This window comes from Aulonocara sp. 'chitande type north' Nkhata Bay, linkage group LG5 (genome assembly GCF_057382095.1).
Source record: "Aulonocara sp. 'chitande type north' Nkhata Bay isolate Kocher_YH1m ecotype deep benthic linkage group LG5, A_spYH_male_GT1.1, whole genome shotgun sequence".
Lineage (NCBI taxonomy): Eukaryota > Metazoa > Chordata > Actinopteri > Cichliformes > Cichlidae > Aulonocara > Aulonocara sp. 'chitande type north' Nkhata Bay.
Genome location: NC_141348.1, coordinates 10,179,716 through 10,194,536, shown reverse-complemented (window position 1 = coordinate 10,194,536; position 14,821 = coordinate 10,179,716). Strand labels below are relative to the sequence as shown.

General features: G+C 41.9%; 1 protein-coding gene across 1 annotated transcript in view; it reads left to right on the top strand.

Moving 5' to 3' along the window:
- Positions 1-14,242, top strand: part of LOC147329859 (uncharacterized) — a 30,324-nt gene extending 16,082 nt beyond the window's left edge. Inside the window, exon 3 of the mRNA XM_086290883.1 lies at positions 14,090-14,242. Within this exon, the coding sequence (XP_086147009.1) occupies positions 14,090-14,242 (153 nt within the window). The remainder of the gene's footprint in view (positions 1-14,089) is intronic.
- The last annotated feature ends 579 nt before the right edge of the window (positions 14,243-14,821 follow it).

Genomic DNA, 14,821 nt, shown 5'->3' with positions numbered 1-14,821 from the left:
ATGGAGCTTTCTTAAAAGGGATTTTTTTCGCACTGTCACCAAATGCTTTCTCATGGAGGGTCATCAGATATAAAGCACACTGAGGGGACTGCTTTTGTGATCTGGGCTATGTAAATAAATAAATAAATAATACATTTTAAAAAACTAATAACCAAAGAAGTAAAAATGAATTGAATAGAATAGATGGATAGATGGATCAGTCTAACCCTTCACCACTTTCCTTCTATTCCTGTATAGATTTCCTTTTCTGTAAGACACATGACACTGATAACTGCGGCTGTCATTATTTTGCCCATTGTTTGAGCATTTTAAATTTCAGTAATTTTATTCAGAAATATTTTTGTTTCCAACAGATACACATGGTGCAATTGTATCTACTACACAAGCTTAAGAAACACACAGAGGCTAATTTTGGTTCGCTCTAAATTTGATATTTAACATTGTCAGTCCCTCCCTCCCTTCTTACTGTCTGCAGTGTTTCCAATCAGGGAAGTATAGCAAGGCCCAAGATTACAGTCATAGGAGGCCTGGCTTTATCTCTGCTTTAAAAGGGAAAGAAGAGGGAGGGGAGAGAAACAGCAAAGCGGAGAAGGATGAGGAGGAGGAGGGAAGGCAGCTAATAATTGCAGCTGGCTTGTTTTAATTGTGCCCAGAATCCCTGGTGATTGCAGGGGCCAATAGAGGGACTGAAGCTGTGTTGTGTTGATCAGCATGCTCTTTTCTGCTCTGCACAATAATACACATAAACAGTGAGCCACAATGACTGACACACACACAGCATTTTCTACAGCAGCCAAGCTGTCAACAGTCCCGACAATGGTGGCCATTATGTTCAGGCGTACTGCTGCCCTCTGTGCGGCTCCTTCCAGCAGTGTGTGCGCACAGGATGTTTGGGAGCGTGCATTCTTTGAATCTTCAGAACACGCTGTCCAACGGCAACTCTGCCAAGAGAAAGTCAGTGTCCAGAGGCGACGCAGGCCAAGCACTCACAGCAGAGCGGCAGCAAAGCATTCAGCAAAAACTTTAATTTAGCTAATTTGCATAAAGAAAGAGAAACTGGCCCTTTGTTGAACTTCAGTCGGAGGTAGTCTTTATCTGATTGCGCCTGTGAAGTTGACCAAGGTTTTGCGTTCAAAAGGAGCAGAGTGCGATCAACCTGCTCGAGAAAAATCCCCACCATCTTAAATCAAGTGGAGGGAAGTGTGTCAAGGAAAAACTTTCCTGTCGTCTGTTCTCCCTGCACTCTTTTCCTCACTCGTCTTTCATTTGATGTGCTCACGAGAGAGACAATACTGACAGAGAGATAGAGAACATGTGCATGCATGAGGAAAAGATTCATTATTGAGATAATGAGTCCGTGTGGGACAATATAAGACAGTTCACTCCCCCTGTGATTGTCTCCAGCATTCTAGGAGAGGACACTTTTCCAGTCCGGAGCAAGAGGACAGCCAGCATTGCCCCGGCCTCGTTATTGTGCCACCCTGCCGACGGTTGCCATTGCTGCTGCCATGCAGAGTTCTGTTAAAGAGCTCTGCCAATGGCAGTTTTCTTCCCTCCATAGAAAAAGAAGAGGTGACAAATCCTGCCTTTGATTGAAAACTACATATCTCAGCTTCACAAAAACGTTTTGTGGAAAATCAGTTTGCATTAATTCTTTTCTATAATCTGACCTGAGTTCTTGACTATGCTTTTGTATTTTTACCTCGTTTACATTGATGCATAGATCATACATGTACAAAGGTGTACATTTCCTTATCTTTTTTTACATTTTACCAAAATTCCACATTCAACATTTACTTGGCACTCGTTCGTTTTGCAACCAATCACAGAGCTAGCCTTCCTGATCATTTTACTCAGTCTGTTGGTGTCACCAGCTCAGATGCTGCAAAGTACAATGCACTCGAGAATGTATCACTCTATCGAATGATAGAAAATCTCCATTCTTTTTCTGCACACACTAGGATCTCAGCTTCCTTCCCGCTCATCCCCTCCTTGTATAGAGGTTTGCAGACAAGCGACCGCTCACCATGTGCACATGTGCACCACAACTTGTTGGCCATTTTGGAAGTGGGCTATCCTGACATGTCAAGTGAGTGAAAAACCTGCTAAACATTATGTAGATGAGAACTATGGCAACTATAAGTAAACAAACAAGTCTATATTCACTCTCAGAAGAAGAAAAACATTTTCACGGCAAGCATCGTGCTCGTTATGTGGAGAAATTGGGCGACGGAGGGCTGAAGATGGATGTTCAGTTACTCTATCCGAGTGTTTTAAAGCCTGGCACTCTCTCTGACTTCATGCTGCAAGACTTATCATTACATTATCATGTTATACAGATGAGATATGAAGGCCTACAAAAGCTTCCATGCTTATCAGTATTTTGTGTCAGAATGGGTAACAAACCTCAGTCACTGGACTCTGCCTGGAACTGTAGTCATTGGATTTAGTGGACCGCAGTAACTGCTCAGGTATTTACCAGATTTTTTTGGCAGATGAGGGAGATGAGAAAGGAAACGTCTAGAAAATAATAATATAAAAATCTTAATGCAAAAATTTGAATCTTGTTTGAAACATACTGGTGATCTTAAAAATTCAAATAAGTTATAACTGATACTTTTTGATCTGATTCCACTGTTTCAGTTAATTGTTTTGGGGTTTTTTCAGCTTCTTCTCTGCAAAGCAGCAGGAAAACAATAAAAAATAAATATTCTCTCTCTGTCCTTGATGATTGCTGCACCCAACAGCAGCAATCATCAAGCAGAATATAGATGTTGACAGGAGGAGAGGAACAAGAGTGAAAGGGCAGGTTTACAAGATGGTATTGAGACCTGCTATGATGCGTGGTTTGGAGATGGGGGCACTGACAAAAAGACAGGAGGTGGAGCTGGAGGTGGCATTGCTGAAGATGTTATGATTTTCACTGAGAGTGAGAACTATTGGAATTACCAATAGTGCTCAGGTTGAGCAGTTTTGAGACAAAGTTAGTGATTAAAAGATGAGATGGTTTGGACATTGGATGAGGGATAGTGGATATATCTGACAAAGTATCTGGATGATGAAACTGTCAGGGAGAAGCAGATGGTAGGGAGAAGTTTAGATGGAGGCAGATGATCCACTGTAGTGAGCCCTAAAGAGAGCAGCTGAAAGAAAAAGAAGAAAGAAAAAAAAAAGGAAAATATGATCTCCTCTATATCCTTCATTTAAGTTATCCTGTAACAAAATAATAACAATAATAACAATAATAATAAACAATTAAATTACATTTCCTGTTTTTCACTCTTGACTATCAAAATGTCTGTTATGAATTTTTTTAAAATCACATTTTCTGTGAATTTACCAAAAGTACAGGACAGTCTAGGCAATAAACTACACATTTTACGCATGTATTACTTGGAATTTCAGCCCAAACAGTCATGCTAAGTTAATTTCATTAACTGCAGCAGTATTTCTTTATCACGTGGGAAAATTGAAGGCATAATGTTGACATTGCACTTTTCCCCCCCTTATATATCAGGGATTAAATGTCTGTTTAAACTTCTTTTCACCAACAGAAAGGGAGATTTACTGGACTGGTCTATTTAAGATCAAAGTGAGCTGTTTGTAGCCCAGAATGTAAAATGAAGTTGATCCCCGGACTAGAATTTAGTAAATCCCTTGCAACCTTATATTGTATACTGTTTGTAACATGTAGCGCCTTTTTCTAGATATGTAAATGAATATAGTGATTTATTTCACCTGGATAAAGTAAGATCATTCCGTATTAGGTACGTATCAGGCATCCAAAGATCAAAAACTCTGATTTAAAGGCTATGTCTACATGATGGGCTCTTTTCAAAAATGCTATTAGACACAATATGGGCAGGACAGTGCTGCAGTGGTTAGCACTGTCACCTCACAGTATGAAGGTTCAGTCAACTGGCTGGCTCTGTGGTCTCTCTCCAGGTACTTTGACTTCTTCCAACAGTCCAAAGTCATGCTTGTTAGGAGAATTAGTGATTCTAAATTGGCCATAGATTTGAAAATGAGTGTGAATGTTTTTCTGTCTATATGTGACCTGTGAAGGCCGTACTTTGCTTTTTTCCCTGTGACAATTGGGATAGGCATCTCCGTCCTGGAAGACTTGAGAACCAGAAATAATAGATGATATTGTATCATGTTGTTGGTGCCATTCAAACAGAAGACAATGTGAAAATGCACCTAAATTATTCTATAACTTCTTAATGTCCACCAGGTTTCTGGTGAACTACTTTGGACTAATATTGAATTGGAGATACATGTTAGACAAGATGCTCTATTTCCATATACTAAATACCAAATTACATAACAGTTAGCTGCAACCTAGTGGAAGTTAAGAGATTAAATAAAAATCTATAAACTGTCACGATGAGTTGTGTGACTGTTAGTGGCTGGACCCACGTGCAGGACTCGGAGACAAAACATTAACTTAAATGGCAGCTTTATTTGCTGGTGAGACACACTTGGCGATACATAAACGACAACTTAAACTAACTAGACTGGAGATGCAAATGACTCTAACCTGAAGGCAGCCGACGAAGAATACGCACACAACAAACGTGGAGGACGCAACAACTAGCAGGGAAAAAACACAGAGCTAAAATACATACTGAGGTGATTAGGGAATGTGAAACAGGAGGGAGACACAGCTGGGAGAAACTGGGGCTAACAAGACAGGAGGAGCAAAGCTGGACATACTGACATAAGACACAATCCTTCAAAATAAAACAGGAAACAATACACAAGGACGCAGACTAAAAAACACAGACTTAACACGGGCAGAACTAAACATAAACCAGAATAAGCATAGAACATAGAACATCATCATCAAATAGATGAAGAAAATAACCAAAAATAAAAAATCAAACTAAAACATGAAAACTCAAAATACTGGGTCAAAACTGGCCCAGAACTGTGACATAAACGAATATGCGTAAAAGGAAAAAAAACATTTACAGAAAGTTAAAAAGAGATATTTCAGGGTCAAAAACACTACAGCATTTCTTTCTTTTCTTTTGGATTCTTCTTTTCATGCACTGCTGTGCGGTGCATCCAGATTGCTGAAATAAACCTTAAAGTATAGATTTTTCCATAGAGTTGAGCCGTCAATTTAGCACCAATGGCTGGTGTGATTTTACCCCAGCTGGTTTTGGATCTTGTGTCACAATAGGAGAATCAGAAACGTTAATCAATAGACTCTCCCCCTTCTTGACTTCCCCCTTTTCTTTCTCCTCAAAACAAGTGAACTAAACAGCAGTCCACCCTCACTGACATGGAAAAACAACTTTATGGCAAGAAAACCTGTTGCACCTTGGTTAATATGTCATGTTGTCACAATGGATTTTGCCCCATTCTTTGTCTTTTCATCAGATTTGACACTTTTCCTTTTTTTAACTTCCCTAAAACAAATTATATAAGGCATTGGGGTGGGAAAACCTTGCAAGAGAGAGGGGAAAAGAGCTTGCAAGGTCGGAGATAAGTGGAGGCATTAACTTGTGGAATGAAACAGAAAGAGAGCAACAGAGGTGCACATGCACCATTCATTCTCCATTCAGAGCCGCGGCTACAGTGCGGCACAGAGGAAGCACACTGGGACACTTCCCTTGTCATTAATCACAGTGACAGGCCTTTTGTTGTCACTTATCAGCTGTTTGCTGGGGAACATTACTGTTCCTGATTACAAGCTCTACACACCACAGTCGCATGTACTTGTGGGACCATGTATGAGTTGGTTTTGACCTTGCTTGAACCCACAAAGATAATTGTTATCTTGCTACAAATTCTTCCTTGTCTGGTCAAAATGCCATCTATTGCAATTTAGCTAGAATCAAGTCAATGCAGAAAGAAAAAAAGGACTATATATATATATATTTATATATCTATATAGATATATATATTAAATTCCTTTTTTTGTCAAAGTCTATCTCAAAGGTAAGTTCTAGACAGCCAAAGATGACTTTTATTCAAAGATTTACTTATTCATAATTTTTGAGTATTCAAATCAGTAGTGTCAGTGAGTAATGTGTGATAATAAATAAAAAATGTTGAGTCGTGTATGAAGCAAAGAAACACAAAACTAAACCAAGCCAAATAGCAATAGACATCGCCTTGGAGTTACATAGATCAAGAATTTATGGTCCCACATGCAAGAATTCAACCAAAGAAGAGTCCAGTCTTGCTACAAGGAAAAGTTTCCAATTGAGAACCTTACACGGGATGTTTCTGGCAGCCTTACCTTTTGTCCTCGCGAGTAATCTGGTGCTGGTGCGTGACGTACCTTTTATTTTGAGCCTGAGCAAGGCCTCACTGGCATAAGGGGGGTTCATATCCAAGAGATACTTCAAAAGGGGACTGACCTGTAGCTGAGGAGGTAAGGGAGTTGTGTGTGTATAAGGGAGTTGTGTGTGTATTCAATCCAGAGTAACTGTTGGGACCAAGTGGCAGTATTTTGAGAGGTGATGCAGCCTCGAGCTCCTGGTTCAGCTGCTCAGTTTGCCCATTGGTCTGTGGATGGTAACCAGAGCTGAGGCACACCTTGGCTCCTAAGGAAGAACAGAAGGTTTTCCAGGTTTGTGAGATGAATTAAGGTCCCCTGTCTGAGAATATTTCATTGGGGATACCACGGAGTTTGAAAACATAATTTACAAGGATGATAGTCTTACCATTGGGCGGAGGGAGGACAGTGAGGGAAGTCTAATGCCATGTGAGACAAACGAAACCGTGTGGGGTTTGAAACTGGAAAGTGGGGAAGCTACCTTACAGCAAAGGGTAAAAGTTGCTAAATCCCAAGAAATGTTGAAGCTCTCTCTTCATTTGCCCTCCTGAAATAACAAAGCCCAGAAAAGAGACTGTAGAGGTCTTAAATTCACACTTCTCTGTCTTAACATTAACATCTGCCCCCTGGAATTAGTCAAACACAGAGGCAGGGGTTACTTGTTTTTTACAGTGATGTCATTAAGTCCCTGCTAAGCTATACAGGGCCTCTTTGGTGACAAAGAAAATACCTGCACCTACCGGGGAGGCCTGCTACCAGACTCCTGAATGTATTTCTCCATAGACTCCCTCTCAGGCCGCAGCAAGTTGTACAAGCAGCTTGAGGGGAGTGTGGTGGCAGGAAGGAGATAAATGGAGCAATCGTAGTGGCGATGGGGCAGCAACAGAGCCTTCTCTTTACTGAACCCTCTAAAGATGGCATATTTCTTGGGTACCAATGAGGCCAGAAGGAGTGGTGCACAGGTGATCAGTGGTGGCGGGGCCTGAAGGGAGAGCAGATCTAAGGCATCAGGTGTGACAGGATAAACTCTAGTGTGTTCACTCCAGATGGGGTTTATGATTCTCCAGCCAGGGAAATCCGAGGATGAGTGGAATATCTAGAGATGTGATTGTGTAGAATGCTATTGTTTCCCAGAAGTGACCAACTGCACAGGCTCAGTCTAGTGAGTGATCTTGTCAAAAACCTTGATATTTGGAACAGTGGCAGGTAAGTTGGAGAGTATGTTGGAGAGGGATCAGGGGAAGGTCCAGATGATGGACTATTTCAGCGTCAATAAGATTCAGTGCATAGCTAGAATCCTCAAAAGCACAGAGAGGGTGAAAGGTGTGTTGGTGACAGAGTTTCACTGGGAGTAAGAGGCGGGACTTGGGCAGGGAAGAATCGCCCACCAGTACCCCCAAAATTACTGGGCGACTATTTGGCTGAACTGGACAGGAGGCAATAAAATGACCAGCACGGCCGCAATATAAGCACTCCTGAGTGCAAAAATACCTGTCTCTCTTTCCACCAGAGTGAGCCTCGACTGGTCAATTTGCATGGGTTCGGTTGGGTCCTTTGGTCGAGGGGAAAAGGGACCGCTGAGCGGCACCGCGGGTGGTAGCGTGAGAGGGCGCAGAAGTCTGGTAAGTGGCCGCGTGTTTCTTACTCTCTGTCTATGCAAAGAGCTAAAGAGACTAATTCCTTGAATGAAGGGGGTTCATTGTGAGCTGGTCCTTCACAGTTGGAAAAAAGGGAGTTTGACTGAGCCGGTTTTACCACCATAGATAGGCAAACAATCTGGTGAAGAGGGGCATTTTTATGAGCTGGTCCATATCAGATCTTCAGGCTACTCTTTGGGGGACCGGCCAAGCTCCATGGACAAAGCTCTGACCACTAAGCGCTCTAGCTATCTAACCAGGCTTTGGCCCAGTCTGGGTCCTAGTAACCCTGTCCCAGACAGCGTAAACTTGATTTTTCTTATTTCATAGACCTCAAAATCAGAGTTAGTCCAACTGGGACCAATCAGGTGTGCGCTGGTATCAAGAGCACTTGCAGAAAATTTTGTGATAATAAGCATGATTAACCATCTTATCATGTTGGAGGGGTTTTGTGTCCCTGTGATCCCAGGGGATATACTGTCAGGGGCTGTCACAAAGTTGAGACTCAAAGAAAAGCAAAGACCTAGTGTCAGTCTGAATACAATACAAGAGATCCATTTTTTCCCTAACATTTCTTATGCAATTCTGAAGTACACAGCAGCCTGTAATAATAATTTGAATTACATGTGGATGTTGTCAGCCTCATTACCATTTGAGACATTCACTCACCAAAACAACTGGAGAAAAACTGTGGATAATGACCATGTAATGGCCATTACTTTTGAATACACATTATGATGGTTACGCATTAATTGACCTTTGAAGTGTTAGACAATATGCAATTTGAAATTTCTCTCTTGCTACTCTAAACTATCTCTCAAAGCCACATGCACTTTTTTGGGTGATTGTGGATGCAACCTCATGCCCCATACCACGCTTGTTTGTGGTTTGTCTGTTGAAGCCTAATAACGGTAAAGCCTATTTTAACAAGTCAATTCTCCACGCAGTGTGTTTAATTCAAGCTGCTCGCGGGCACATACATTTATGGTTTTATTCTCTTTCAGTCCCTGAAAACTTGAAGAGTCCTGCAGAGGCAATCATACCAGACACTTTAGAAAAAATAAACCGATCAAAACTTGATTTTTTGTCATGAGATGGTAACAACAGAGGGCAGTATGGTGGTTAAAAAACAGTTGCCATAGAGAATAATTTCTTGGTTGGAACCTTTGGGTTGGCGTTCTGTATGGAGTTTGCAAGTTCTTTCTGTGTCTCTCTGTGGTCCTGTTTCATCCCAGAGTTAAAAAACAAAATGCATTTTAACTGATAACTGATGGCTGCAGGTCTGTAACAAGTATTTCAGATGTGTTATACCTTTCTCTATTTGCACTGTGATAGTCCGAATGCATCAATATTTTTATATAAAAGATGAATTTAGCTTCTGAGTCTGAAAGGCAAAGCTGGTATGGAAGTGCCTTAAGCCTAGTTAAACTCTGATCTCCAACAGGGACAGATTCCTTCAGTTGGCAAAAGAAAAAAGTGGTATTGTAAAGGAGTATGTGCTGAAACATGGTCTTAGACATGTTTTTGTATGCTCCTACTGTACTTTTAAATCTTCTCTCATGAGTGTCATTCAGTGGTATGTTATGGCCCGAATTCTGCCTTTGACTGGCATTTATTGACTTGACTGTCATAGACATAAAGTACTGTGAAAAAGTCTTGAACAGTCCCTATTTCTGTATATTTTGCTTCCATATTTGCTTTATTGAAGCAGTGTGGAAATCATCTTGACCAAAAACAGAACAAAAGGCAACCAAGTTGCAAAGATTTTTGGACTATCCTATAAGAAGCCTGGAACAGTATTGATGAAGACTAGCAAAATAAATTAGTAGAAAGATAAAATGTTGTTATCCAGAATATATATAGATCATGAAACAAAATTTTGGGTGCACTGTCTATTCAGCATCACATCTATTTAACTGAAGAACAGTAGAAGATAAAACACATTTTGTTGACAGGTACACATGTTGCCCTCTCATTTATGCATGGCCATAGTCCCTAGACTTGCAAGTAATGTTCTTTGGTCATTCTGTGATGAATCTGTGATGGCATGCTGATGTATCCAGGGTGTACGCCATTCCTTGCCCTATGAAAACTGGTATAAGCTCCTACCACCAATGATCCTAAATTAGATAAGTGGTTGAGAAAATGGTTAAATTTTTTAAGGGACATAAAAAAAAAGACGATCAAAAACATTACCCATGTTTCTCAAAAAGTGGATTCTGTTCAAGTGAACAGAATCCACTTTTTGGGATTTCCTTACCTGATTGAGCATGCATCAAGATGCTACCCATGTTTCTTTTGCTGGCGCTTAAAATCAACTGCTCTTATCTGCTTGGACTACACAAAACCTCTGAAAATGACTTGTGGTATCAGCACCAAGACAGGCGGGGGATGAACGGGAGGGCCTTCTAGTGAGGTCTGGCCGATTGAAGATTTACCAATGCAGCAGTCTCGTGATGACACTCTATGCTTGTGATAAAAATTGCTGGTCATGGTGCCCTGAAACCATGTGCACCTACTTGAGCGTTGTATTGTTGAGTGATAGGCCTTATTGAGTGAGTCGTGACACTCGCACAGAGGAGGGACACACACAGTTGTTGATGCCTAAGAGCCACTGGGAAATGATTTTCCACGCAGCTCATTATAGCCCCATGGCAGGGCATATGGGATATGATAAAACTCTGTAGCTAATAAAGGCCTGATTTTATTGGCCAGGCATCTGAGTGGATGTGCGCTGATGGTACGTGTCCTGCCCGGAGTTTCAGCTGGTTAACCAGCCGTCCATGCCAATGCGCCCAAAAGCATTTGAGCGCATTATCAGGCCATTTCACCTGAGTGCACGGGGATATTGCTTTGTATTAGTTCCAGTGGATTATGCAATATTCTGACCACCATTTCTGCAAAGAGTGGGGTGCAGGCGCTGTTTCAGGTGATCTCCTCAATCGGCATCTCAAAAGAGGTGCTCACTCCCCAGGGCATGTTGTTCATGTCTCACACGTTCAATCAATTATTAAATATATTCAGATCGGTTTCTTCCTCCCTCAGACTGATGGGTTGGTGGACCATCTGAATAAAACTTTAAAGTCCATGATTCATAAGTTCATTCCTGAGGATGAATGCAGTGGGATTGCTGTTTAGACCCTCTGTTGATCTCAGTGCAGGAGGTATCCCAGGTCTCCACGGGATTTTCTCCCTTTGAACTGTTGTTACAACTAATTAAGGAAAACTGGGAAGAAGGTCCAAGTCTGGTGAAAAATTAGATTCAGTATGTCCTGGACCTGAGAGCAAAGCTGCACCTGCTGGGTAGGTTATTACGAGAGGATTTGCTCCAGGCCCAGGAATGTCAACAGTGCCTGTACAATAGAGGGGCTAGACACAGGCAATTTTCACCGGGAGACCAAGTGCTTGTGTTACTCCCTACTTCCAGCTCAAAGGCACTCTGTAAGTGGCAAGGGCCCTTCGTGGTCACATGGCAGGTAGGTGATGTTGACTATCAGGTGGTACAGTCGGACAGGGGAGGAGTCACACAGGTATATCACCTAAACCTCTTTAAAGCATGGAGAGATCCTGAAACCACTTCTATGGTGAGCTTGGTGGAGGAGAGAGATGAGTTGGGGCCAGAGGTGCCAAATTCCACAATTCCCGCTTCCCTCCATTGTGACAACCATCTCACACAGGCCGAGAGAGTGGATGTTGCTGCATTGCAAAAGGGATTTGCGAATGTGTTCTCCCACCTGCCTGGACGTACGAGTACAGGCGTACAGGCATTCACGACCCTACAGGTTACTGAACATAAACGGTAAATTGTTCAGAAGGAATTGGCCAAGATACTGAGAATGGGGGCAATAGAAGAGTTGCGCAGCGCTTGGTGTAGCCCCATAGTTCTGGTTGTGAAGAAAGATGGGTCTGTACGGTTCTGTGTTGTTTACTGCAAGGTGAATGAAGTGTCAAGGTTTGGTACCTGACGAACTCCTGGACCATTTAGGCACCACTTAATTTTTCATGACACTAGATTTAACGAGGGGCTACTGGTAGATTCCCTTGTGTGTAGGGTCCAAGGAAAAGACAGCCTTCTCCACTCTGTACAGTTGGTACCAATTTGTCAAACTTCCGTTTGGCTTGGTCGGAAGCCCCTGCCATTTTCGAGCGCCTCACGGATCGGGTGTTGCTGCCGCACACTGCATATGCTGCCGCCTACCTGGATGATGTGATCATCCACAGTAACACCTAGGCAGAGCATGTGCAGTGGGTGGCCACGGCCCTGGAGTCTCTTAGGCGGGCAGGGCTCATGGTTAAACCAAAAAAGCGTGCAGTTGGACAGTGGGAGATATGGTATCTGGGGTACCACTTGGGAGATTGGCAGGTGTGTCCAGAAGAACACAGCCGCCATTGCATCCTGCCCACTCCCCAAAACCAAAAAGGAGGATCAGAGGGCTGGGGGCCGTTTTGTCCTAGCAGGTAAAGGGGGGTTGACCAGTCGTGTACATAAACCGGAAGCTGACCAAATGAGAAACGTGGTACCGCACTGTGGAATAGGAGTGTCTGGCAATCTGGTGGGTGGTCAAGCCCCCGGCCTCAGCCAGGCAGTGGGGATTTGTAGCAGGGGTGGTCTTTTTTCTCTGCTGCGGTTGAGGGGTGGTGCAGCTGCATCAAGGGGCAGTGCCAGGGAGGCTGAGGTCCAGGTGGAGGTAATCAGGCTGATGAGCTCTCTTCCCTTTTTAATGTCGCCAGGGACCAGAGACAGGAGAGAAGTGTGGAGTCAGCTGAAAAGCTGACCACACCAATGACGTTTAGGTGCCAAACCCTAATGTGCGTGTGTGCGCGCACCTAAATAAAAGTGGCAAAACAGCCAATTAATGTCGTGTAGGGTCTGAATTATTCACAATATTGTTTTATGTTTCATACATATTCTGGATAACAAAATTTTATCTTTTTAGTACTTCTACAGGCTTCTTACTCCAACGCTCTTAATTGAGGACAAACTGAAGAACTATGTTTACCTGGTTCATTTTTGCTTCCAACTTGAACTGGTGTTAACTGGTACACACTTTTATAAGACTTTATAAGACTTTGGCCCATGGGAGATTTACTCAGGTTTTAACACATGACCGTTTATCCCACAGTGAATGTGACGAATTAGTTAACTTATCACTCAGTTTTCTGAGATGCCAACAGATCCCAAATGGTGATATGCAATATGGTTAAAATAATGATTATTTTCTTCGTCTGGGTGGCTCAAGCACTTAATGCTCTGCCCTAAACAACTCTAATCCTTGGTGCACACTAGAGAATGCTGCATAGAAGAAAAATATTTTTTGCCTGTTACCACTTTTAAGAAAAAAACTGATATTTGATCGGGTACAGTCACTAAATGAGAAGCTATTAATCACTGTACAGTGGCTATTTTAGGCCATGTCAGACTTCAGTTGGTAGCCATAACTAACAGGCTAGTTTACAGAATAGGATGTGAATGCTGAGCATTAGAATATTAGTTATGTGTTTAGAGATTTGAAGATCAAGGGTAGCCCACACAACAGGGACCTGTCGGTCACTTAGGGCCTCATTATTTTATTGAGTGCTTCTAGCTGGGAAATGCCCTTTGGGTATTAAAGTAACAAAAACAACTCAATTAATATCTTCCCTTAATGCCAATACAAGGTATGTAAAATAAAGATTAATTTGGCCAAGACTGTTATTTTAGTCTGTAGTTATGCGTGTGTGTGAATGTGTGCGTGAATGGGTGGATGACTGGTTGTGTAAAGCGCTTTGGGGTCCTTAGGGACTAGAAAAGCGCTATACAAATACAGGCCATTTACCATTTACCATTTATGCAGCAGTATACCTTACGGCCATAAAATGGTTACAAATACAGACTGAATAACCCCAAGTTGGTGCAATGTCCGAGTTTTATGAGTATCCAAAGGGAGAAATGGACTACTGACGCTATTAGACTCAGCCTGTCACAAACTCAAATGTTGAACAAGTAGAACTTCTGTCACGTTTGTATGATTACATCAGACTCTTCGTCTCGGGAGCACTGGACCTAAAACTGATGGTAATACAATTCCACTGCTGTCAGAACAGATCAATTAGACCAACAGGGTGACAACACACTACCCTTGACCATGCATTTTGTACTGATATTTTTTTCTTCTTCCAGAAACAAGACATTGATGATATGTCCCCGACCTCAAAACTGCCCCTCAAACAAGATTTATTCATCTACACTGCAGCTTTGTGCAGCATTTTCATCCACAGTGATTCTTACGTGCTGCAATCTCTGAAAGCTCAGGACATGAGGAGCATCACCTGAAGCACTTTGAGTGCTCAGAGTAGAAAAGCGCTATATAAGAACCAGTCCATTTACCTTTTACCATCTCTTGAAATTAGATTTGAAATACTGAGGATAGTCTTATATTTGAGGACTCGGCAATTTTGTGTTTATCTGTATTATGGGTTGTTTATGACATTAATGCTTTAGACTAGTAAATGTTACAGCTGGTCTTAATACTGGATCTCTATCACGTTTTGCATTAGCACATGTTATGAAAATGTTCTCTTGATCTGCCTTTGATCTAATCGCAGTTTGCATAGGAGGCTGATATCTTGAAAACAAATATAGTGTGGTCCCAGGTTAGGGGAGGCAAAGCAAGTTAATGTAAAAGTTAATTTAATACCTATGATATGCTATTAATACTGAAGAACAGACTTCAATGAGAGCTAAATGATAAAGATATATTATAGCATTGTGCTCTGAGGAAATTTGCTTTTGGCCACATTTCCAGACTCAGCACAGAAGACAGAAACTATGTCCTCATTGCAGAATATTAAAAACAGCAAATAATATATGAGAAATACAGTTTTTAACAGAAAATAATAATAAAAATAAATA